The sequence below is a fragment of the Dromiciops gliroides genome, chromosome 1, assembly GCF_019393635.1.
Source record: "Dromiciops gliroides isolate mDroGli1 chromosome 1, mDroGli1.pri, whole genome shotgun sequence".
NCBI lineage: Eukaryota > Metazoa > Chordata > Mammalia > Microbiotheria > Microbiotheriidae > Dromiciops > Dromiciops gliroides.
The window spans coordinates 532,316,037-532,343,100 of NC_057861.1; the positions used below are offsets into that span (position 1 = coordinate 532,316,037).

Sequence of the window (27,064 nt, forward strand, 5' to 3'; positions counted from 1 at the left end):
GACCCTGGGCAAGTCACTTAACCTCCATTACCCTGCCAAAAAAAAAAAAACACAAAAAGTAATGGGTAGGGGCAGCTAGGTGGCGCAGTGGATAAGCACCGGCCCTGGATTCAGGAGAACCTGAGTTCAAATCCGGCTTCAGACACTTGACACTTACTAGCTGTGTGACCCTGGGCAAGTCACTTAACCTCCATTACCCTGCCAAAAAAAAAAAACCACAAAAAGTAATGGGTAGGGGCAGCTAGGTGGCGCAGTGGATAAGCACTGGCCCTGGATTCAGGAGAACCTGAGTTCAAATCCGGCTTCAGACACTTGACACGAACTAGCTGTGTGACCCTGGGCAATTCACTTAACCCTCACTGCCCAGCAAAAAAAAAAAAAGTAATGGGTGGAATTTATTATATACATTAAAAAAAAAAAAAACAAGCCGTATGAAATGAACATTCACAGTTGCATTGACGATCCTCTTTTTCTGTTTTGCTGTGTATATGGAAATGCTCTTTTTGGTGTTTAAGTTAAGAATAAGAAAATAATAGTAATAATATCAATAAATCATTTTAAAATGGATGAGAAAATAAGAAGTACAAAACAATACAAAACAAAGCAATTTTACTACCTTGTTTCCATCTAGCCAGGTACCCTGACCCTTAAGCCCACTGTTAATCCTTTAGTACAAGGAGGAGGGTAACTTTCAATGCAGGCTGTTACAGTAGCAGGTCCAGATCCTGCCTCAGACATTTGCCAACCATGTGACCCTGGGTAAGTCACTTCTCTGTTTCCTCCTCTGTAAATTGAGGACGTTGACTTGATAGCCTCCCAATTTCCTTCCAGTTCTAAATCTCTAGACCTAGGATTTTAGGGCCGGAGCAAACAGATGACTGTCAAGAGAGGAAGAAGTAAAATCATCTAAGCAGAGGCATGCCAAATGGCAGAACAGCCCCACTGAAGACAACAACTAAGACAAACTTCTACTTCTTTCAGGAGTTTTCCTAGACTATAATGGAGTCAGAGGACCTGGGTTCAAATTCTACCTCCAAGGCTTCCTGCTGAGGCAGGAATAGGTGGGTTCTCCAGACTTCAGTTTAAGCATGTGATATCACTTGGAAAGAACATTAGTATTGGATTCAGAGGACCCGAGTGCAAATCCCACTTCTTCCACTGCCTCGTGTGACCTTGGTCATTTGGAAAACAAAGACTTTGGACTAGCTCTACAGCTATGACCATATCCAACTGAATGAGTCATCCTAGAGAATCAATTCCAACCTGTCCCACCCTGCCCTCCAATCCTGGCTCCATCTATCAAGTACCTTCCCTGGCTATTCACTTAGACATATTTAAAAAGTCCCTTGGAAAAATAGATAAAGCACTGGCTTTGGATTCAGGAGGACCTAAATTCAAATCCAGCCTCAGACACTTGACACTTAACTAGCTGTGAGACCCTGGGCAAGTCACTTAACCCTCAATGCCCTGCAAAAAAAAAAAAAAGATCTGGAAATTAAGTTAACCATTAAGATTTGAGAGCATTGTTCTTTGCAAAGAGCTAAGGGATTTACTAGGAAAGCATGGAAGAATTAAAGTTCTCCTTTCAGTGATTCTGAAGGTGTCAATACTGGATCTAATCTTCCAGATTTAATTTCTGTTATGGTTTTGTTAGTCATTCACCTAAATCCCAGAGGATTGTTTAAAATTTTAACTGTATAAAATCATTTTTGTTTTTTCTATAGTCTATAACAATATGTCTGTCTGCCTTTCGTACCCATTTCAATAACGTTGACCAAATATTAATCCTTAGTTAAACTTTTCTTAAATAAAAATGTCCCTTGGAGACCAAAGCTATAGAGATGGTCAATTATCAGCCATTCTAAGGGGTCTCCTCTTTCCCTCCCCCGCTACTGCATTCCTTGGGCTATTTTATCATAAATAAGGCTCTTTTGGGGGGGGAGGGGGAGGCAACTGGGGTTAAGTGACTTGCCCAGGGTCACACAGCTAAGAAGTGTTAAGTGTATGAGGCCAGATTTGAACTCAGGTCCTCCTGACTCCAGGGCTGGTGCTCCATCCACTGCACCACCTAGCTGCCCCAGGCTCTTTATTTTAAAGTTATAACCTAGGGGAGAGGAAATAGGCACTAACAATCTAATTGTGGACATTTCCTTTTCCAATGTGCTTAACTTTTTCCCCCCAACAAAAACAAGATTCCATCCTCCCCACCTCCCTTCTTCTGCAGGGCATATAGGTCAAGAATGGCATTTTCCCTAATTTACCACAACCAGTGTGAAGATGTCACTCGCTATCTTTACTCCCAGTCCAAACTGACCCGCATGGAGCTGCATCCTGTCAGAATCCCGATTGTGACGGAAGCAGCAGTGGATGGAAGAGATTGGTACGGAGGGAAGGCACTTCACCCTAAGCCCCAGGAAGAAAGATTCCACACATCCCCGGAGACAGTCCAGGAGGGAACTCCCCACAGGTCCTTCTCTTAGATCTAGGAATAGATACAGCATGGTCAGTTTCTTTCTCGGACATGGCCTGTTTGCACAGTTCAAAGAAGCCACCTGCTCCCAGAGATACAGAAGACACCATAGTTACATTTATTTCACAAACACAGTCCCCCCCTATGATGCAAGGGGGACTGGTTCTTAGTGATGCTTGCCTCGAGAATAGGTTCATTTCAGCCTAGAACTTTGGACTTGGGGTTCTCTCCTCTCTGAGTGTGGCATTGCATCTGAATCCTTGAACAGCTATAGCTATTCTCCTCCTTCCTTTCAAGGTGCCCCCCCTCACACGCACACTTTTGGGTTTTCAACTATATCCAGTTTAATTTGGCAGCACACCTAATGGGCAAGTGTTCTCTCTCACATCTAGGATATTGCTAATGCTCAGCAGTTAGTGCTTCTCTATAGGTTCCAGGGGGCAGCTAGGTAGTGAAATGGATAGAGCACTGACCCTAAAGGTAGGCGGATCTGAGTTCAAATCTCACACCAGACACATACTAGCTGTGTGACCCTGGGTAAGTCACTTAACCCCAATTGCTTAAACATCCAGGGCCATTTCCAGTCATCCTGATGTATATCTTGCCACTGGACCCACATGGCTCTGGAGGGGAAAGTGAGGCTGGTGACGTTGCACAGTCCTCCCTCACTTAAATCCAATTCACTGCAAGTCATGACATCTGTTTTGGTCCTCTTTAAGAACAGAGGACAAGGGGGCAGCTAGGTGGTGCAGTGGATCAAAGCACTGGCCCTGGATTCAGGAGGACCTGAGGTCAAATCTGGCCTCAAACACTTGACACTTAACTAGCTGTGTGACTCTGGGAAAGTCACTTAACCCTCATTGCCCCACACCAAAAAAAAAAAGAAGAAGAACAACAAAGGACAAACAATAGGTTCAAGGAAAGTTCCATCGTTCCTTGCTTTAGAACTCAAGGAAGCAACTGTATTTGGAGTGGGATATGAAGTGAATAGAAAGCTATTCCATTTCTTTTCTTTTTTTTCTTTTTCTTTCTTTCTTTTTTTTTTTTTTGCAGGGCAATGAGAGTTAAGTGACTTGACCAAGATCACACAGCTAGTAAGTGTCAAGTGTCTGAGGCTGGATTTGAACTCAGGTCCTCCTGAATCCAGGGCGGGTGCTCTATCCACTGAGCCACCTAGCTGCCCCCATTTCTTTTCAAATGAACCGGAAAGCATGCCTTTTTTCTCTCTCTTTTCCTCTCAGCACTGAGAAAAATAAACCATCTCACTCTCTTGTCTCTCTTGTTATTGTTCCCAGTTGGAATTATTAGCCAGATCCCCGACCTGTTTCTGTCTCTCTGTTTTTCTCTCTGTCTCTCTCTGTCTCTGTCTCTCTCATACACACACACACTCCTTTCCTCCCTCCCTCCTACCCTCTCACTCTCTCCTCTCTTTAAGTACTGCCTGAGGCAAAATACTATGTAGCTTAGAGACCTCAGGGTACTCTGGGCTATAACTCTAAAGAGTTATAAATGACAGAAATCTTCCTGAATGGGGGCCAGAGAGTCTCAAATAGAGCCCTAGACCCTTTACCATCCTGGCTTCTGAACAGGTTGGGGTGTGAAGCCTGGAGCCCCAAACCAAGTTGAGTGACACCACCAACCACCACCCCCAACCCAAGGTACCTATTGGCTGTAGGTAAATATGCTTCCGGCACGTGCTCTGTTTCCTCCTTAGGAGAGAGTGGTAGAAGGTCTCAAAGTCCTCTGGGGCATCAGGGTGGCTTAGGAGCCAGTCAAAGGCAGTCCTGATGACCAGCGTACAGAAGAGAGTCCTCTGTGGGTTGTATGCTTCAGAGAGGAAAAGTCTCTCAGTGGTGGAAAACGCCTTAGCATAGAGTTCCTGTAGAACAGGGTTGGTGGAGATAAGGGCATCCTTTAGGGCCCGGGGACCAAAACTGAACTCCTCGGCATGCTTACACTGCAACATTGCTGCCAGGCAAGTCCTCGAGCTAGCAGAGAGCCTTGGGAGGGAGAGGTTGATGATCGGACCTCAGTGGTCACCAGTCCCCAGGAGCTCACCTCACCGGGTCCTTCTTCTGAGCAAATTCTGTGAGGACAGCAAAAGTCCAGGATGAAGTATGGCCGAACTCCTGGCTCTCAAGGTGCTCCAAAAGACCTTTTCCCTTTGTAAAGAGGATTGTGACCCAAAACTTCTTGAGCTGATCTACACGGCTTTAGAGATGGCCAGCAGGTAGGTCCACATTGCCAGTTAAGAGACCTTGAGAGCTTCCTTCCAATGGGCGCCCAAGGTCCCGGTATTGGATTGGTACTGAGGATCAATAGAGGCAATGATGGGGTGACAATGATGCCTGCCAGCCCATAGGGTTATCCTGCAGCAGGAGAAGAAAAAAATCATGGAAATATTGTCATCATTATTCCTATACAATTACAGAATCACAGAATTTTAAAATAAGAAAGCATCTCAGTGACTATTTCCTCCACCCCATACCCTGAAAGTAATTCTATAATAGACTCAGCAAGTGCTTATCCAGCCTCTGATCAAAGGCCTCTAAGGAGGTGTGGGGGAGCAACTACCTCCCAATGTAGCCCATTCCACTTTTTAAAAATCTATTTAATTGGGGCAGCTAGGTGGTGCAGTGGATAGAGCACTGGCCCTGGATTCAGGAGGACCTGAGTTCAAATCCGACTTCAGACACTTGACGCTTACCAGCTGTGTGACCCTGGGCAAGTCACTTAACCCTCATTGCTCCACAAAAATAAAAAAGGAAAGGAAAAATTATTTAATTTATGGACTAAAACAAGCATTTCCATAACATAGTACAATAAAAAAGATGATTGCACATTCCACTTTTTATACAGCTCTAGGAAGAGTTTTCCGACACCACACCTAAACTGTCAGCCAGTCCATAAACACTTATTAAGCACCTACTATGTTCCAGGCACTACTCTAAGTGCTGGGAATACAAAGAATGGCAAAATACAATCCTTGACCTCAAGGTCTAAGGGGGAAGATGACAAGTAAACAATTATCTGCAAACTATAAATAGGAGATGGTCAACAGAGGGAGCACTGAATTAAGAAAAAACAAGAAAGTTTCCTGTAGAAGGTAAGATTGTGGCTGAGTCTTGATTGAAGGAAGCCAGGGAAGGAAGAAGGCAGAGAGGAGGAGGGAGAGAAGTCCAGGTAGCAGTCAGGGAAAATGTCCAGAGAGGGAGTGTTTTTTGCAGTGTCTTTGTAACTTCCACCTTCCCATTCTTTCTGGCTACACTCTCTGGAGCCCAGTGGAATACATCGAATCCTTCTTCCAGGCAAGGCCTTCAGATACTTGAAGAGAGCTCTCACAATTCGCCTGCAGCTTCCTTTTTTCTTTAAAGCTAGGAATTCCCATCTCACTCAGGCTAGACGTTCAGTTATGGGCCCAATCCCAGATTGATATGGAAGCTTTAATTGGATTCATTATTTTTCACTTGATCTTAGCCAAAAGGCTGGGAAGCGATTGATTCATCATTTTTCAACCTGGACCAGTTTTTCCTTCCTTAAACAGCTTCATGGCCTTCCACTCCATGAGGGAGGGGGGTGGTCATCATTTTGGTGCAGGAACTTGGTGTGTACACCTAATCAGCTTTAGCCCCCAGCCTCAGCCTCCCCAGCAGCAGACTGCCAGCATCCAACACTGTACCCAAGCCACTTCCTTAGAAACTTTTTGTGGCTGTTCAGTCATTGTCAGTTGCGTCTGACTCTTTCTGACTCCATTTGGGTTTTTCCACTGATTTTGCCATTTCCTTCTCCAATTTTACAGATGAGGAAACTGAAGCAAGAAGGGTTAAGTGACTTACCCAGGGTCACACAGCTATATGATATTAGGCTGCATTAAAAGAAGCATAGCAGCTAGGTGTAATGGATAGAGCACTGGCCTGAAGTCGGGGGAAGACCTGAGTTCAAATCTAGCCTCAGATATTTATTAGCTGTGTGACCCTAAACAAGTCACTTAACCCTGCTTGCCTCAGTTTCTTCATCTGTAAAATGAGCTAGAGAAGGAAATGGCAAGCCACTCTGGTATCTCTGCCAAGAAAACCCCAAATGAGGTCATGAATTACTCCTATTAAGCTTGGATTTGATCCAGATCTTTTTTTCAGATTATGAAATTAATTCTTTGAACACAAGTTTGTATTAAGCATAATTAGAGAACTAGATGAGATAAGAAAAACACAGCACATTCCCTTATGAATTGGTTCATCATGAAAAACCTTCACTGAATGGGATTCTGTGCCAGACACTATACAAAGGAAACTCTATAGTCCCCACCAGAACACATTGACGCTGTTTTCCACAGGAGTTTTAGAGAATAAGCATGATCTGCCTTTAAGTGTGATCCTTCCCTATTCTTTCTTTACTCTTTTTATTATTTCTCAACCCTAATTCCTCCCAGGCTGGTGTGGGGTCTGCACAGTTTTTCATATTTAAGATGTAAATGTCGATGGTATTCTCTCCAACACTGCCCTTCCCCCTTTCCCCTGGCAGCTAGGGTAGTTGCAGCAGGAAACCTTCCATGCCATGGGCCCTGCTGTAACTCTAATCTATACAGAAGGAGGTTTGTAGACCTGAACAAACCCTGAAATACAGTACATCACTCTCTTCCTTTCTCTCCATAATGCATTCAGCATTGATAGGCACCTCTACTGGCTTCCCTGTCTTTTTATTTAACTACTACAGATCCAATGGGGCCCCTTCACACGGGAAACAGGACTTTCCAATCTAATTTGTAATTACAGAGTGCATCCTTTGTGATTCTCCTCATGTCCATGACACCTTTTCATTATCTGAATCATGAGCTTTACAGCCCAGGGTCCCATGTGTTTACATGGAAGCTGTGGGAAACAGAAATCACTGGATCAAAATGGCCTTGGGTTTTGATTTGTGGCACCTAAGATGATGGAGATGATGGGTAGGGAATGGGAGGAAAAGAAGACAGAGAGTAGATGAAGAAGAGAAATAGATCCGCCAAAAAAAATGTACTGATTCCAAAGTTTCCTGAGGCATCCAAGAGAGGCCAGAGATATAAATTAAGTAGTCAGAGCCATGAATGCATGCCAACAACTGTAAGCTATAAATAGGGAGATCTGAGAAAGAAATCAGAGCTTTTTTAACTGCTGAAATACATTTGACTGGGAGAGGACTCTTAGGAAGGAATATAATGAAGGAAGTATGAGTGTTTAACTTTACAAGTGAGAGGATTCCTTTTGAACCTAGAGAGGGGTGTGTGTGTGTGTGTGTGTGTGTGTGTTTAAAGAAGAAACAATTCTTTCCCCTTCCATTTCCTCCTCCCCCCCCCACACCCTACTGTCATTTTCTCACAACATAACCAAGTACTTAGAGAAATGAGGAAGACTCTTGAAAAACAGAAGCTTGAAAAAGAGAACCATGACTTTGGGGGCCCCTTCCGATCCCTTTCCCAGCTCCTTGATCAACCCAAGGAGATTAATGACAAAAGGTACCATATTACCAAAATATTCATATAAACACTCCTTTGCAATAGCAAAATTCTGGAGATAAATTATGTTCCCCCCAAAATAGAGATGACTAAACAAATTGTGATATAACAATGTGATGCAGAAAGGCTAATACAGGGTAAAGAAAGTAGGTCTAAAGAAAAACATACAGGACAACTAGGTGGCACAGTAGGGGCAGCTAAGTGGTACAGTGGATAAAGCACAGGCCCTGGATTTAGGAGGACCTGAGTTCAAATCTGGCTTCAGACACTTGACACTAGCTGTGTGACCTTGGGCAAGTCACTTAACCCTCATTGCCCTGCAAAAAAAGAAAGAAAGAAAAACATACATAATGTAAATTAAAACATTAAAAGGCAAGAAAACTCAGGTCAAATACAATGGACGATGTTGATTATGAATTAACAGCAAATCACAAAATGGAAAGTTTTTTTGTTTTGTTTTGTTTTTTAAAGAGCCTGGAGAGTGTTGCTCTAGGAGGACCCTGGATCAAGTTTGAACTCGTGGCTAATGGTTCTACACTTTCTGAATAGACCACGGAAAACCCAAGTTTTTAAAGGATTATGATTTTCCCACACTCACCTTGGTCTGACTACTTCAAAGTCTGTCTAATCTTCAAAAATCAATTGTGCATCAAGTATGCAAAATCCTTGATACTTCCAGTTTGAAGAGGAATGAGGAAGGAGGGAGAAGGATAAACAAAATAAGTTTTTAAAATATTTTAAAAGAGCCACTTTTGGGGCAGCTAGGTGGCGCAGTGGATAGAGCACTGGCCCTGGATTCAGGAGGACCTGAGTTCAAATCCGGCCTCAGACACTTAACACTTACTAGCTGTGTGACCCTGGGCAAGTCACTTAACCCCAATTGCCCTGCAAAAAAAAAAAAAATGGAAAAAAAAAGAGCCACTTTTTAAATGGGCTTTGAGTTTGGGATCATTTAAATATTTTCCATCTTTCATAGACCCATTATTTTATAGATGGAGGGGGGAAATGGTGACACTGAGAGGATCATGGGATTAAAGGCTAGAAAGAAAGAGGCCTAGAAAAGGCAAGTGATTTGCCCATGGTCACACAGGTAGTAAATAGCAGAGGTAAAATAAAGAATTTTGCCAAAGTCAATGCAAGGATCTCATGATAGAATCTATTTAGATTCCCATCCTAAACCCCATATATTGGGCAATACTGTCTCTCTGTTAATGTATAAAATTTTTATTAGCCTTGAGTTTAAGGAAACCTCACTTTTCAAGTAAGAGAGATCTATAACATTCTAAAAATGTTCTCCTCTTCCCTTCCAACACTTGGATCATCCTAAGGAAGATTTATTCCCATATGGATGCCTTCTGAAGCTATCAAACCATACCTTTGAGGACCCATTCCAATTCTTTTTTCCATGCCCTTCAACCCTTCCATTTCTTCCTCCTTTCTAAGCATTTTACTCCCTCTAGACATCCAGGGGTTTGCGAAGTGTCATGTGTAAATACCTACCCAGTGCACATTAGCTACATTCTCTAATTAGAAAAGTATAGTAGACAGCTTACTATACTAGGAATCAGGAAGACCTGTGTTCAGATCCTGCCTCAGATACTTAACTATCTCTGTCACCATGAGCTTTGTCCAAGCTTCAATTTCCCAATTGTAAAACAAGATAATAATAACATAAAAACCCTGCCTCACAGCATTGTGAACATCAAGTGAGAGAATATCTGTAAATTCCTTTGAAAACCCAAAAATGCTACATAAATACTAGCTATTATTATCAATTATTATTTTTTATTAATGATATTAAGTTCACTTAAGACCCACTGTAATCTCACTCAAAAAAGGTGGGTATCTTTTTCCTTGGTTCCCTGGTGAAGGGTCAGGGAGAGGGAACCAGCATTTATTAAATACCTACTATGTGCCAGGCACTGATCTAATCACTTTACAAATATTATTAATATTTTCTCATGATAAGATCTCCTGTAAGATTCATTGATAAGTGTGTAGAAGTACGCAAGATGCCCTAGCACCTTTCTAGTTTCTCTTATTATTTGTATCACCTGGTTTGGATCTGGGGTCATCTCCCATTCTCCTAATATACATCTTGCCACTGGACCCAGATGGCTCTGGAGGATAGAGTAAAGCTGGTGACTTTGCACAACCCTCCCTCACTTAAATCCAGTTCACAGCAAGTCATGACATCACCTCCTAAAGTCATGGTTGCCTTCGAGAATGAAGGACAAACAACAACAGCAAACTTCTTTTACCAGTTCTTCTTTTTCCCCTGCCTTGATACGGGTCTTCTTATCTCACCCAGGCTAGAAATGCCACAATCACTAATGGGCCTAATTCTTTTTATTTTTTTTAATGAGGCAATTGGGGTTAAGTGACTTGCCCAGGGTCACACAGCTAGTAAGTGTTAAGCATCTGAGGTCAGATTTGAACTCAGGTACTCCTGACTCCAGGGCCGTTGCTCTATCCACTGCACCATCTAGCTGCCCCTGAATCGGCCTAATTCTACACTTGATTGGCAGAGGAACTTTGACCTACTGTGTTTCCAACTTGGGTTGGGTCACCCCTCCTTAGACAGCCTGGCGACCTCCCCCACATCCTGGGGGCTCCCCATATTAGTGCTAGACCTAATGGGGACATTTGAATGGCTAGGCCTACTGCAACTCTGAACTCCAAAGCTGGAGGTCCAACAGCTTCCCAGAAGCAGGGATTAAAGGCATGTACCACCACAGCACTCTGGTCCCTGCATATCCATTCATCTTCTCCAGCTTGGTTTCTAGCCCAGTTTCTGATCTTATGTTCTCCCTATCACCCTCTCCTTCTGGATCTCTTCTTGCTGAGGAACGACCCACTGGAGTTCCACAGGAACACCAGATTCCATCCTGACCACAAAGAGGCCTTGGCAGAAAGGAGGTGGCAGGCCTCGTGGAGAAGGTTAGCAGACATCACCCACAACTGCATCACTGGAGCCTTGTTCTCATCTACCTGCACCATAAGACCCGCAGGCATAGTCTGGGAATAGAGGAAGAATGTATTTTAAATTGACATTTGGCTCACACCTGTAATCCCTGATGCTGGGGAGGCTGGAGCTGGTGGATTGCTGGAGTTTGGGGATTCTGTGCCACGTTAGGGCTAAAGCCAATAAAATGTTTGCACTAAGTCTGGCACCAATATGATGAACCCCCATAGGAGCTGGGGGTGGGGGAAGGGGAGGACAGGGAAGGAGGCACCAGACTGCCTAAGGAGGGGGGAGTGGGTCCAGGTCAGAAATGGAACAGGTCAAAGCTTCTGTGAAGGCCACTGTTATTCCTTTCTGGGTGAAATAGGAAAACCTACTCTCAAAGAAAAAAAAAAGACATTTGGAGCCAATATGGTCATCATAATGTTATGCAATGTGATGAATAATCTCACTTGAATGTAAATTATGTAGGCTCCCTATTACTATAGACAAAGCCATCTTCTGAATGGTAGATGTAAATGTGGCAACTTGGGAGTGCTAATTTATGATTAGCAGAGAGATTGTTTGACAGAAGGTAAAATGGAAAGGGGGCAGACAAGTTGGTGCCCATATGGCTGGGACCAGGAAATATCAAAGAAACAGACTAGAAGTGGTGCTAAGGAAAAAGAATTTTTAAAAAAACAGAAGGAATTGAACATGTATTCCCAAAACAGGTTGGGTTGGCTCAAGTTGCAAAACATGTAGGTACATACAGTATACGCCCCATGGATTGCCCCCCCCCTTGCCCTCGCTTGTATATGCATGTGATAAGGAGGAATTCAGGGAATGCAGAATGATTCTTTAGATGGTCCTGGCAGCACACTGGATTAGGAATTACCCAGGCTTCTGGCCCAGCCTGTGTAAACCTATTTCACCTCTTTATAAACACCCGCCCTTATACCTTAGACATTTGCTGGGAAGACAGCTTTATCCCAATGCATTGTAATCTTTTCTCTGAAAGAAAAGATCCTGACTTAAGTGAATTGGTGCTGAGTGAAGTGAGCAGAACCGGGAGAACATTGTACACAGTAACAGCAACATTGTGTGATGATCAACTGTGATACTTAGCTCTTCTCAGCAGTGCAATGATCCAAGTCAATTCCAAAGGACTCAAGATGGAAAATGCTCTCCACTTCCAGAAAAAAAAAAACAACTGTGGAATCTGAATGAAGATTAAACCATACTGTTTCTACTTTTTTGTTGATTTTTTTTCTTTTTTGAGGGTTTTCCTCTTGTTCTGATTCTTCTTTCACAACATGACTAATACAGAAATATGTTTCTTGTGACTGTAAATATATAACCTCTATCAGGTTGCTTTCTTTCTTGGGGGAGGGAGCAAAATTTGGAACTCAAAATCTTATAACAAATGGAGGGCAGCTAGGTGGCACAGTGGATAGAGCACTGGCCCTGGAGTCAGGAGGACCTGAGTTCAAATCTAACCTCAGACACTTAACACTTACTAGCTGTGTGACCCTGGGCAAGTCACTTAACCCTCATTGCCCCGCAAAAAAAAAAAAATCTCATAACAAATGTCGAAAATTCTATTTACATGTAACTGGAAAAATACTATTAACATTGAAAAAAGATCCCATTCAATTATATATATATATATATATACATATAAACACATCAATATATATATATACATATAAATGTATATGCAGATATAAAATCACATATATGTTGTTGTTCGGTCATTTTGGTCATGTCAGACTCTTCATGACCCCATCTTGGATAGTCTTAGCAAAGATACTGGAGTGGTTTGCCATTTCCTTCTCCAGCTCATTTTATAGATGAGGAACTGAGGCAAACAGGGTAAAGTGACTTGCCCAGGGTCACACGGCTATTAAGTGTCTAAGGCTAGATTTGAACTCAGGTCTTCTTGACTCTGGACCTGGTGCTCTATCTACCATACCACCTAGCTGCATATATATAGATTTAATTTGGCCATATATTATTTCAAATATATTATTATTATTTTGCCAAGGCTCTTCTCATCCCATTTCAGTCAAACCTGACTCAAATCTAGTCTATAAATACTAAAATTTTCATTTTACATATTTGGAAACTATATTTTTACAGTGGAAAGAGCCCTGACTTTGGAGTCAGAGGACCTGACTTTGAAGCCCACCTCTGCCACATACTACCCATGTGACTCTTCAGCAGGTCACTTATCTTCACTGGCTCTCACTTTTCTCAGCTAGGCTAAGGTCCATTCCAACTCTAAATCTCTGCTGTTAGGATTCTACATATGGATCCTAGGTGGCTCAGTGGATAAAGCACTGGCCCTGGATTCAGGAGGACCTGAGTTCAAATCTGGTCTCAGATACTTGACACTTACTAGCTGTGTGACCCTGGGCAAGTCACTTAACCCTCATTGCCCCGCAAAAAGAAATAAAACAAAGAAAGAAAGAACGAAAGAAAGAAAGAAAGAAAGAAAGAAAGAAAGAAAGAAAGAAAGAAAGAAAGAAAGGAAGAAAGGAAGGAAGAAAGAAAGAAAGAAAGAAAGAAGGAAAGAAGGAAGGAAGGAAGGAAAGAAAGAAAGAAAGAAAGAAAGAAAGAAAGAAAGAAAGAAAGAAAGAAAGAAAGAAAGAAAGAAAGAAAGAAAGAAAGAAAGAAAGGATCCCACATATATGTTACAATTCAATCTTTATTTCTGGAGATGGCTAATACAAATGTTGAGCATGCATCTTTGCTATCAACAGGGCCCTACATTTAAATGCACCTCCATCGTGCTGAGTTGAGTATTTGTCTCATCACAACTGACAGTTACCTTGAAATAATTATCTTAGTATTTTAGCCAACTACAAATTATTTCTTCTACCATCAAAAGTAACCCTATAAATTATTCTCTTTAGAACATGGCATTCTCTCATGGAGACCATTGGTGTTCTGTAGGGCAACCAGATTTGAAAATGATAGCACCATAATTGATGGGTACATAAGAAACAAGAAATAATACAGGTTGGTTTGGATACTTAAAGAGTCTGGCTGTTTGTCATGGACTTTCAAAAAAAAAAAGAAAAAAGACTGATGCTATAACATAGCCACTGCTGATTTTTGTTTTTGTTCAGTCTTTGTCCAACTCTTTGCAGCCCCATTTGGGGTTTTCTTGGTAAAGATACTGGAGTGGTTTGTCATTTCCTTCTCCAGCTCATTTTACAGATGAGGAAACTGAGGCAAACAAGTTGAAGTGACTTGCTCAGGGTCACACAGATAGTAAGTGTCTGAAGCCATATTTGAACTCAAGTCTTCCTGACTTCAGGCCCGGGGCTCTACCCACTATGTCACTTAGCTGCTCAAATGCTATCTATAGGTGATTCAAGATCATAGGATGCCAAATGTCAAGTCCCCACCCAGTAGATGGTATGAGCAGATTTTGAGGCATTACCTCAAAGATCTTTAAGTTGCTAATTGCCTTTCTGAAGTTTTCCAGGATGTCCAAGGGAAGAGGAATGATGGGAGCATTCATTTCCTTTCCTTGGCTATGTTCTACAGTCAATGAAATACATTATAACTAGGGTAGGTTACCTTGGGCTTTGCCTCAGGGTGCTGATGTGGGAGGGAGGCATGAAGTTCTTCAGAATAGACAACTGTTCCAACACTCTCCATGGTCTTCTGCTGCCTGCACAATACAATCCTGATCCCTTGTTGCCCCCTCAGATCCACTCTTTCCTAATGTGATTGTACCTGTGATCATACAGCTATGCCACTACAACCCAACCAACAATCTAACTGTCCTCTGTGCTGTTCCCTCTCCCCAACTCTTTCTGCTCTAGAGGAAAGAATTCCTAGTCACATGCTCTGTTAACACACACTTTCCTATCCTCAGACTTTCATCATTAGCAAAAGACTCCTACAAAGTAGTTCTTCCTCTACGAAAAGCCATGTTCCAAATTGTTATGGGCATACATGCTATGAACTCTAGACTTGTATTTTCAAAGCTGTTTACATTTCTTTTCTGGTCTTTTGTTCCCTGGGAAGTTGGTAATAACATCCACAATACAAGATGATGAGCACCAATGTGTGAATGTGACAGCCACAAAGTAAAATAAGCAACATTAGCTGGGCCAGTCAAAAGAAGGGAAAAGTCAGTTCCACAATGCCACTCAGCTCCAAATATCCAACCGTGGGACTCAGGATGCTCAGTCAATTAACTGCCTGGGCAGAGAAGCCCAGAGCCCTCTGAAAGAAGCACTGGTTTATAATGGACGAGTTAAGTAAATTAACTGACAGGGAGATAGTATGGTACAACTGAAAGACTCTGGTGTCCTTCAAAGGACAAATCTCACCTACTACCTATGTGACCTTGAGCAAATCCCGTATCCTCCCTGAACTTTGGTTTTCCCATCTATGAGGGAAACTTTGGTCTCCCCATCTCTGAAGTCCCTGCCAGCCCTGGATCTATGATTCTCTCTGTCCTTGTTATAGGACTGGGTCATTAGGAGGCTAGAGGTGAAGGCAACAGCTTTGATCCATTGGACTTTTCCTAAAGAAATATTGACAGAGAAAGAGCACCTGTTGGAAAAAGAAATGCCTACAAGGGTATAGAAGTGCATGCCCACAGTGTTTTAAGAAAGCAAGTAGTCCAGCTATAGTTGTCTGTGTGCAACCCCCTCCTGGGTCGCCACAGCCTGTCTCAGTCTTTTCATGTGTAGGACTAATATGTTCAAGGCAGGCTTTGCTGTGTTCCCAAGCCCCAAGGGACTAGAAACTTGTCTAGATCTTTCCAAAGGGACTATGATCATAATCGATCCTGGTCATTAAGGAAAATCTCCTTCCTATCAGAGACTGCCTGAGCCTCTTATCTTGCCAGGTCATTTCTCCAGGAAACTGAATGAAACAGATGCTGGATCTGTTGTGAATATAAAGACTTTCTCTTTGCCAGACACTGTTCTGGGCTTGGGTAGGTCCTCTGGGAGATGTATTTGTGTTTGTCTGTGCTCACAGTCAGGGGTGGGACAATTTACCTGCTGTCTCTGCTTCCACACCAGCCTATTTATCTTGGAAATGGCTGTGGGAGGATGGTGTTTGCATTAGAAAACTGAATAGAAAGTGGGAATTTCTAACATGTGGCTTGTGTTCTACAGAATCCAAGCCACTCTTGGCTATTCCTGGCCACTCTTTGCATATTGCTCCTTTGGAAACTGCTGGAAAGATCTTATATATAATGTTTGTTTGTTTTTGACTGAACCACTTCATTGGTATCATATATGGAGGAAAATACTATCTCTAATTTAAGTGTACCTTTGCTCAAATGATCATTCAAGCCAATGGCAAACTTTTTTCTTCAGGTAAACTTTTCCATCCTTCTTTTATTTTGCAGAGGGGAAACTCTTCTCTGATTCTCTCTCTCTCTCTCTCTCTCTCTCTCTCTCTCTCTCTCTCTCTCTCTCTCTCTCTCTCTCTCTTTGGTGAGGCAATTGGGTTAAGTGACTTGCCCAGGATCACACAGCTAGTAAGTGTCTAAGGCTGGATTTGAACTCAAGTCCTCCTGACTCCAGGGCCAGTGCTCTATCTACTGCACCACCTAGCTGCCCCCTCTGATTCTCTCTTTTGCCACAAAGACTTGAAATACCCATCCTTGAATGTTCTATGTGCCCAGTATGGAGTGCACAGGAGCAGGAACTATCACTTCACTGCGCTAAAAGAAGTGCATCATTGGGTAAGAAATCAAGGTTAAGTTGTTCTGAATCACCATAGCTTGGGTCACTTTGCTCTTCCCCATATGACTAGACAGATGCCCCAGCCTCCAGACAAAGAAATCACACTGTTTCTTTTTTAACAATTTATTCTGATTAAGCTTTGAAAATATCATTGCAGCTGCATAAAGCTATTCACAAAGGGATTTCCAAGCACTCATAGACAGTCACTGGGCTTTGTGAAGATGCCACATACAGAAAGAGGCTTAAGTGTTTTTGGATGAAATACTCAGAAGATTAAGAAAGAAAATAGAAAGATTAAATTGACTTCTCCAAGGTCACACAAACAGATCGCCTGTGCACTCAGTGAATGTTTGTGGAAATTTTCTACTATTTTTCATAACTCTAACCACTCGTCCCTCCTTTCAACGTTATCATCCTAGCTGGAGAAATAAGGGAGGACATTGGTTCATCTTTTGTAGCATCTTAAAAGTTTGTCTTCCTTTAGAAACTAAAATTTCCCTTGTTTTTCAGATTTTGAAATGTTCACTTGTGGGTAGGGGAGACGGGAGGAGAAGAAAAAAATGGATATTAAAATCAGCCTAATTTACAATAAACAAACAATGTTGGCTTGCATGAGGTCTGTTTCTGTCTTTTCCAATCAGACACAAAATCTCCTGATTGGAGAGGACCTTGAAAAGATATTTCTATATTCCACCTCCTCTACCCTCCGACAAGACCACACAGCCACATCTTAGGCAAATGAAAATGATCCCATTTTCACATGTCCTCAGAGAAAAGAGATTCCCTAAGCACCCTTGGCCACTGGCTCCAATATTATTAACCCAGGAAAGTCTTTTTTAATTAAAGCTCTTACCTAACTCTCTTGCTGCCGGTTCCCTCTCCCCTTGAAGATTTATCTCACACATACAGGTACGCACACAGGCACACCCCCCCCAGTTGATCCCCATTCCCTCTGTATAATATAACCCATGACACAGAGGTAGTACCCCTTTTCGTCCATCTGAATTTAGCTATCTCAAAGCTGGAAAGGGTTTCAAAGTATCCTTAACCAGCTCTAAGTCCTCCTCTCCAGCCCCGGCTGAGCCCCCTTGAATTTCCAAAACATCTACAACTTCAGGGTTTCCCAAAGCTTGACAATTCTGGTCCTCTGGAGCTGGGGTTGGGGGGGGGGGAAACCAAACCACAGCACTGCACCAAAAAGCCCTCCATTCTAATGTAGCTCAAGTGAAAAACAAACCTCTCCTTACCTCCTGTCCAAAGTATTTCATTTCTGCTTGGGGACCTTTCAAAAAGTAACTGGTATTTCCGTGGATCTCTCCATTCCGGGGTGTGGCTCACAAGTAGGCGTCTTTGGGGGTTTCTTTGGCCCCAATTCTGGAATCTGCCGCCCCACCCCTTCTTATAATTCACTGTGTATTAGCATCCAGGTTTTTTCAAAAGCCCCAACTGCAGCATCTCTCTGAGAAGGGCTTAGTTCTGCGAGGGGCATCCCCCTCCTCCCTGGGGAAAGCCTCCCCTCTCCCCCCACAGCGTGGGATTGCTATGATCTTCCGGGCAGCTGCCGTATTTTCCAGGCTACTCCAGCAGCCCCTGCCCCTTCTCCCTCCGAATATCTTCCTTCTGCTGCTTTCTCTCTCTCTCTCTCTCTCTCTCTCTCTCTCTCTCTCTCTCTCTCTCTCACACACACACACACACACACACACACACACCGGGAATTTGGGAGCCCTTCCTACAGTTGTTTAAAATGCATTGCAGCAGAGCCCCGAGAACCCAAACAAGCACGAGACTGGGGAGGAGGTGGGGTGGAGGATGGGGGAGAACGAGGCAGCACGTTGGAGAGTAATCTTCACTTAGACGTTTCCTTGGGGAAAAACCCAGGCTGTCCTGCTCAGCTTGGGCCGGGCAGGGCGAGGAGCATCCATCCGTACTCCTCCCAGGCTAGAAAGCCAGCAGCCTGCATCCCTAGTTTGAACTGCAGCACCTGCTTTTAACCAGCATGCCCCATTGAACTGAAGTTGCCTCTCTCGGGGTTCTGGAGGGCATCACCTTGACCAACTAGTTGCCTTCTACTTCAGATTGGGAAAGGGGTAAAACCCCAAACAAACCCACACACACCACACAACCTGCACTTCAAATCTCTTCTATCCCCTAGCCCCTAATTCCATTTTCAGATCACTTTTGTCTGGTCTCCTCTTTGCTTTTAGGATGGAGTTGATATAACTTCAACTAGTTCTCACACATTTCCAGTGAGGGATCCCACGTCTGGAGTTAATCCGTCCCTAGGGAATTGTGTTTTAATTTCTCCACTTAAGCTCTTCTTTGGCTGCCTCTCTCCTTTCCCGTTGGAGTCTCTGGCATTTTGGGTCTTCATTCTCCCTCCCCACATCTATTGATCAGAAATCAAATCTGACCCCCTTGTTCCCTCCCTCAGCCAGTCTTCTCTCCATTTGATGCAACAAGCACACACTGGCGAGAAGTTGTCAGACTATTCCCCAAGCCCTCCCCATTCTGCCCCCTCCCCCGCCAGTGCCTTGTCTGGGCTTACCTTGAAAGCAGCCGCGTCCTTTTGCAGAGGCTGAGCCTGTTTGTTGGAAGGGGTTTGAAGAGAAACGTGTGTAGTTGGTATGTGAAAGGAAAATCAGGGAGGTTTCACTGTGACGTCAGCACAGCGAGAGAGAAGATTAGAAGAGACAAGGGCAGCGATAAAGGCAGGAGAGAAATAAACAGTGTGATCAGAGGGGAGAATGGGGATGAGCTTGGAGGCTAGAGAGAAAAAATAACATGTGTCAGGATGAAGTGCGGTAATGGAAAAACATGTTTGCCAAAAAAGAGGGTATTGGGGTGGGGAAAGGAGAGGAGGCACCTCTTTTGTCTCTATCACAACTATTCCTTAAGACTTGAAGAGGGGGAGCAGCTAGGTGGCGCAGGATAGAGCACCGGCCCTGGAGTCAGGAGTACCTGAGTTCAAATCCGGCCTCAGACACTTAATACTTACTAGCTGTGTGACCCTGGGCAAGTCACTTAACCCCAATTGCCTCACTTTAAAAAAAAAAAAGACTTGAAGAGGGTTCTTTATCCCCATCCCCCCCCCTCTTCATGACCTTTGGAATGGATGACTGAGGGGAGGGTAGTTGGGACTCTACCAAATTGTTGCCAGGGTGCTGTAATCTGCCCAAACTGTTTGAAGACCCTCTTCCCCTCTTTCCCCCAGCCCAGGCGGAAGTACCCTTTCCCTCCTGCTTTAGCAATCCAGCACCTGGGAACTCAAATATTAGTAAGTATGAATTGCTGTCAAATTGGAGGGCAGTTATCCTCAAAAGAATAAAACTAATAGGTTTTCTGCCCACTCATTGGAAGTAAGAAGCTTGCTTCAGAGAGTATTTCATCAGATTTTATGGTTCTCCAGGAAAGATCTCTGGGATTTGATTGTCTCACTTCACTCCCAGAAAAACAATCTAGTGTTTTTTCCCCCTCAGAGTGATTTGGAAAGGGTTCCACGTAAGCTGTATTCTTTCCATAAGCTAATGCTTCTAAAAGAACTAATCATACCACCAGAATATGATTTACAGGGCCTTTCTGTTCCACCTACCTAATGAAATGAGGATCACACTGCTTTGCAATAGTAATCTAGAGAAACTTCTTCCCCCTAAACATCACTTCATTTCAATACCAAGGACTTTGAAGAAGTAGGAATGAGGGAATGAGCCTTTTGCTGGACCCCTCCCATTCAGGGTGCGGGGGGAATGCCTAGGGTGTGGCTGACTCTGTCTAGGACTCAGCTGGAGCTTTGAAGTTCTTGAGATAGACTTTATAGAGAATATAATCCTTTCTGGGAGGTGCTCACAGAGGTCTGGTAGATTCAGATCCAGCTGCAAGATTAAGGACAAAACAAGTATGGGGTCCTGATTCTGGTTCCTGTTTCTAGCTGGTGACTAATGGACAAATGCAGAAGGAGATGCTGTCTCTTTATTTTTATACCAAAGCCCATGAAAGACTCAGTATCTGGCTTGCAGGAAGGACAGGTGATTAGTTGCCAGCTGAGTGGCAGATAACAAAAAAGAAAGATTGCTGTAGCCTGGAGTGGTCTAGAAAAAAAGGCTTGAGAATGTGTCTGGTTTGTAATGATGGGAAAGAGTGGATAGGGAGAGAAAGCAAGCAGAGCTGGGTGGAAGGGAACTAAGGAAACACACGGAAAAAAGCACAAGGTGTATTTCAAGGATGGTGAGTACACCTGTTGTACTGGCTAGAGCAGTCACAGAAGAGATCAATGGGAAATATGACTGGAAATATAGATAATTCCTAGGAAGGAAAGAGTATCAAAGCATCTAGCCCATGTCCTGAACCTTTTTTTTTTTAAAGAAATAGTTTGGGGGCAGCTAGGTGGCACAAATCCAGTCTCAGACAATTGACACTTACTAGCTGTGTGACCCTGGGCAAGTCACTTAACTCTCATTGCCCTGCAAAAATTAAAAAGAAAAAAGGGAAAAGAAATAGTTTCATGCCCAGCAGCAAATGAAAGGGGCCCGTACTTAATTGTGTTACCCAAAAGGAAGAAATCCAGAACACATATGAGCTTGAAACATTTAAAAATTATAAATTACAAGTTATCCAAGATAGTAATGAAAACAAAGTCATCAGAGTTGGTATGATTGGAAACAAAGTTATCTGGAGTGGTCTAACCTGTGGGTGGTACTGGAAACAAACATTTAGTGTTGCTGGGAAGTCCATAGCTTCAACTGGACCACACCAGTGGAGTTTACTCCCTTCTACCCAGCCTTCCCCCCTCTTTGAGAAAGCAAGCAATTTGATATCAATTATACATGTGAAGTCATGCAAAACACATTCCCAAATTAGCCACATTGTGAAGGGAAACTCAAAAATAAAGCCAAAAAAGTATGCTTCAGTCTGCACTCAGAGTTCATCAGTTCTCTCTCTCTGGAGGTGGATAGCATTTTTCATCAAGGGTCCTTTGGAATTATCTTGGATGATTGTCTTGATCAGAGTAGCGAAATCTTTCACAGTTGATCATCCTAACAACATTGCTGTCACTCTGCACGGTGTTCTGGTTCTGCTCACTTCACTTTGCATGAGTTCCTATAAGTCTTCATTGGGAGACATTTTGAAGGATGAATCAATAAAGCCTGATGACTAATTGGATAAGAGTAACAAAAGATGAGGAAGAGAAAGAAATAATTCAAAGACTTCATAGAAGCAAAGGGAATTCTAACATATTTAACAAGTTGTCATCTAGCCTGTTTTCCCATTAAAAGAATCCCACTGCCTTCTTAAGCAGTTCATTCCACTTTTTTAAGGAATTTTTTCCTTGATGCCAAAACTAAATCTTGTTTGTAACTAAATTCCCACCATTGCACCAAGTTCTTCCTTCAGGAGCTAGATAGAGCAGATATCTTGTTTGTTTTCCCTTTCTGCCCTTTCCTGTTCCTTCCCCCCTCCCCCAAACACACACACAAGTTTCCTTTTCTCCAGGTTAAACATTCCCAGTTCCTTCAACTTTTATTTTTATTGCATAACATAAATTGAAGATCCTTTCCCATCCTGGTTGCTCTTTTCTGGACATCCTTCAGCTTATTAATGTCCTTCTAAGGCATCAAGAATTGAACATAGTACTTTCACCTCCTTATTCCTTGAAGCTATTCCTCCCTTCATGTGAGATCACATCCGCTTTTTATTTATTTATTTTTTGGCTGCTGTATCAGACTTCTGACTCATAGTGAGCTTTGATAAACTATTTCTTAACTATGCCTCTACCACCCTATACTAGTGAAATTGATTTTTTTGAACCCAAGTATAAGACTTTACATTTATCCCTATTGAATGGCATCTTCTTAGTTTGAGCTCAGTCCTCAAGTTTGTCAAAGTCTTTTTGGATCCTGATTCTGTCATGCAGTGTATTAGTCATCATTCCTGGCTTTATGTCATCTGCATATTCAGTGGGCATGTCATCTACTCCTTTATTCAAATCATTGATAAAAGTGTTAAATAGCACAAATTCATGGGGCACTCCACTGGAGAGTTCTAAATTGACATTAACCATTAACAACTACATTTTGAGCATGGCTATTCAATGAGTTCCCAACCCATCTAATCATATTATCATCTTTTCCACATGTCTCTATCTTTTCTAAAGGAAAAAATGAGCTATTTTAGCAAATGTTTTGCTAAAATCTAAGTAAACTATATCTACTGTCAGTCAACTAATAATAACAATAGCTATTAAACTAGCATTTATTAAGTCTCTACTGTATGCTAGGTACTGTGCTAAGCCACTGGGAATACAAAGAAAGGCACAAAACAATCCCTGCCCTCAAGGAGTTTACAGTCTAATGTGGGAGACAATATGTAAATGACTATGCAAAAAATATACAGAATAAATTAATAAAATTTATACAGGAAAAAATAAATATACAGAGAAGGCACTGAGATTAAGGTGGGCTGGGAAATGAAAATCATAGGTTTACCAGTTTAATAGCTCTGCCAAACAATGGAACAAGGTTAATCTGGCATTACTTGTTCTTGAGGAAGCCATACTGGCTCTTTGTAGTTATTGCTTCTTTTTCCTGATGTTCATTAACCATCTTTTCATAGGCAAGCATAAAGCATGTGCTGGCATACCTGGCCCACAATCTGTGCCTGCTTTGACAGCTCTTAAATGATTCATTCTGGAATTTTCTCAGGAATTGAAGTCCAGTTTATTGGCATATAATTGCAAACTCTTTTGTCATCCTCCCCACTGCCCCAAATTGAGACATTTGCTTCTTCTTTAGCCCTGTGGTACTTTTTCTATTCTCCATAGTCTTTCAAAAATCACCAATAATGGTTCAAGAATCACATCTACCAGTTACTGCAGTACCTCAAGGTGTAGTTCATCTGGGCACGGTGACTTGATTTCATAAAGGGCATCTACGAATCTTCTCACTATCTCCTTACTTACCTTATTTATCAACTCCTTGTTAGCTCTTTTTATTCTGTGCTTTCCAGGGTAAAAGTTATTCTCCTTGCCAGAGACAACAGCAGCAAAAACACAATTGAGCATCTCTGCCTCATGTCTCTTGTCAGTTATCATCATCCCATCCACCCCAAGTACCATCATGAGTACAAGATATAATATAGATATGGATACATATTTAATGTGTATATCTGTATGTGTATATGTTTGCACGTGCATACATGTATTGTACATGTATACATGTATGAGTATATATGCATGTATTACACTGTGCGTATATATATACACAAATGTGTACATATATGTATGTGTATGTATGTGTATATGCATGTGTGGGTATGTCTGTATATCTATCTATATTTATCTACCCTAATTTTTTTTGAACTTTTGGGTTGGTGAAAATACTACATAGTCACATCACTCTCTTGATTGACTTCTGTTTTTAAAACAACAGTGTAACAACTCCTGTTTTTCTTCCTCTTTGAAATGGTTACCATGACAACCGTAGGACTTGGTCTTCAAAATTTCATTCTTGAGGGTCTCCCATCCCTCATGATATGGCTTCTTCCCAGGCAGAATTTTAGTTTCTAGCCTAGACGACTGAAGAAATGGTGGTGCCATTGAAAAATAAAAATAAAAAAGTAGAATTATTCAATAAGCAGTTGGTAATGAGGGACAGGAGTTCAGCTGTAGCAGATCAGTATTTGAAATGTAGATCTGAACTTTAACCATGCAAAAGTGAAAGTTGGAACTAAAGTAGATCAAATCTGTATAAGGGGAAGTTAAGACAAATAAAATAAAAGCCAGAGCACTGAACAGAAGTACCTATATTTAGGAGCAAGAAAACAGGGAAGCAACAAGCAAGACAAAGGAGGAGTCAGAAATACTAGAGTATCAGAAAACTATATGTAACAACACAAAACACTGTTGAGCCCAGGGGGACCGAAACACTCACCCTCTCCCCTCAAAGGAGTCCCTACCTCTGGACTAGTCCTGGAAGAAAAGAAAACTCAGGGGGAACATGATAATTGTCTTCAAACATCTGAAGGGCTATTATGGTGAAAGAGGTACTTAAAGAGGAGGGTCAGGCTCTAACTTTCTGGCTCTAACACTCTCAACCCCAGAACTCTAGGGAGAATCACTTAAAACATATGTTTGGCTCATGTCTACGGGCATTCACAAAGAGAGAAAAGAAAGATACTCAAGATACAATGAAAATCAGGTATAGGACAGCTATTTATTTCCTCCACACAAAAGAAATGCTTAAATCACAAGACTCACAAGTACATATCAATAAAAATTTAAACATGGAGCAGAAACCTATAATTACTATTATATTCTCCTAGGAGGTTGATATTTAAAACACTACAGTATGAGACAATTAGTGTGATTGCTAAGTGCACTTCATTTCCACCTTGGTTCTGCACAATCTTCCTCAAGGTCTGACTTTTAGCCAATCAGACCAGACAAGTAGGCTAATTCTCTTTTCAGTGGTCAACTTCTCCAAGAAGCAATATATCAGGGGGCAGCTAGGTGGTGCAGTGGATAGAGCACTGGCCCTGGAGTCAGGAGGACCTGAGTTCAAATCCAGCCTCAGACACATAACACTTACTAGCTGTGTGACCCTAGCCAAGTCACTTAACCCCAATGGCCTCACTAAAAAAAAAAAAAAGAAGAAGAAGAAGCAGCAGCAATATATCAGCTGTAGGAGCACCTCAGTCCCATAGTTAAGCTGGCCCTGACTTAAGTAGGGCCCCAGGACCTCCTGACTCTTGAACTCATAAGACAGCCAGAAACTTCCATCTCAAGATTGCTGTTTGGTCACCTCCTGGACTCAAGCAAAGAACTACAAAACAGAAAAGGCAGCCAGGAGCCCAGACCCCAAGACCCAGAATCTTGAAGAACCTGAAAGAATACCTCATCTATTGGCTATGTGTGAGCAGTCACCACCTTTAAAGGAGTAAGTGAGAGTCACCTTCCCTTACCCTAAGTGAAAGTCCCAGAGATGAAGTTTCATGGCTCTCTCCTCCTGGAGACAGGTGGAAGGACAGAAGCTGTCTCTCCTTTGAAACTGATAGTTTTGGGCAGCTAGGTGGTACAGTGGATAGAGCACCGAACCTGGAGTCAGGAATACCTGAGTTCAAATCCAGCCTCAGACACTTAACACTTACTAGCTGTGTGACCCTGGGCAAGTCACTTAAACCCAAATGCCTCACTAAAAAACAAAAACAAACAACAAAAAAAAAACCTGATAGTTTTGATGCAGTCCCACCCACCCCCCCAGTTGTCATAGAATCAGGGAGCCAGGTTCTACCCTGGGTTTGCTGCATCATCCCACAGAGCCAAGTCCTTTATTGCTGGGCACATATTCCTGCAAGTAGCAGGGGCAGAGTCTCAGCCAGAATAGGAAAGTGCCAGGGCCCAAGCCTATCCCCATAAACACTTTATGACTGAGTTCAAATCTGGCCTCAGACACTTGACACTTACTAGCTGTGTGACCTTGGGCAAGTCACTTAACCCCAATTGCCTCACCAAAAAAAAAAGAAAGAAATATGCACAAACACTTTATGAGATGGCCACTGTTCTGCGTAGCTTTGCTGAAATCGAGCAGTGAATCAGGTCAAAGACCTCAGAGGGGTCAAGGATCCCATTGATCAACAACCATTTATTAAGTATCAAGTTTATACCAAGTGCTTTGTGGGACGCTGGGGATGCATAAAAATCAAACTGTCCCTATATTCAAAGAATTCATTCTAGCATGGCAGACAACACATACATGTTGTGTTTATGAGATAAACACAAGGTAATTTATGAGGGATGGGGCAGATCCTAGCTGCTAGAAGGATCAGGAAAAGCGGCATTGAAGTAAAACTTTAAAGGAGACTGAGAATTCTAAGAGCTGGAGGTGAGGAGAATTCTAGGTATGGGAAACAGACTATGAAAGGGCATGGAGATGGGGAAATTTGAAGACCCCAAGAAGGCCAGTTGGACGGAGCCACAGAATGTGTAGAGGGGAGTGTAACAATTGGAATGACGCCACTTGCTGGAGACTTACTGTAGAAAAGCTCAAACATGAGGAGAGGACCTCTGAGGACAGGACCATGCGTCTTTTCTTTGGCGTCAGGAAGTGACGTTTGCCTGTGGGGGGAAGAAGGAGGAGGCTGGTGCGCTGGCTCACGCTCTTTCCTGAGGACTCTGGTGGAGAAGGCAGCTAGAAATGCACTCTCCCTTTAATAGATAGATGAATCTAGACCTTTCCTTCTCTCTTTACCAAATTCTTATTCTCCTTAATAAATGCTTAAAAGTCTAACTCTTGCTAAAGCTTATAATTTTTTGGTGACCACTCATTAGATATTTTAGACAGTATAGCTAGAATTTTAGCCCTCACGGAGTCATATCTAATACATCTGAAAAGGTATATTGGAATCAAATTGTAGTGAGATTTAAATACCAGAAGAGGAGTTTT

At 42.5% G+C, this 27,064-nt stretch overlaps 1 protein-coding gene across 2 annotated transcripts in view; it reads right to left on the bottom strand.

Annotated features, from left to right (window-relative positions):
* AMZ1 (archaelysin family metallopeptidase 1) overlaps window positions 1-19,252 on the bottom strand; it is a 40,274-nt gene extending 21,022 nt beyond the window's left edge. The window contains exons 1-3 of one of the 2 annotated variants that reach the window (XM_043980591.1): window positions 19,177-19,252; window positions 4,133-4,839; window positions 2,315-2,482 (exon numbers count right to left, since the gene is read on the bottom strand). In XM_043980591.1, the coding sequence (XP_043836526.1) occupies window positions 2,315-2,482; window positions 4,133-4,436 (472 nt within the window). In that variant the 5' untranslated portion in view covers window positions 4,437-4,839; window positions 19,177-19,252. Of the gene's footprint in view, window positions 1-2,314; window positions 2,483-4,132; window positions 4,840-17,878; window positions 18,291-19,176 lie in introns of those variants that run through there. The other variant, XM_043980544.1, reaches the window with a different exon arrangement.
* Window positions 19,253-27,064: the final 7,812 nt, after the last annotated feature.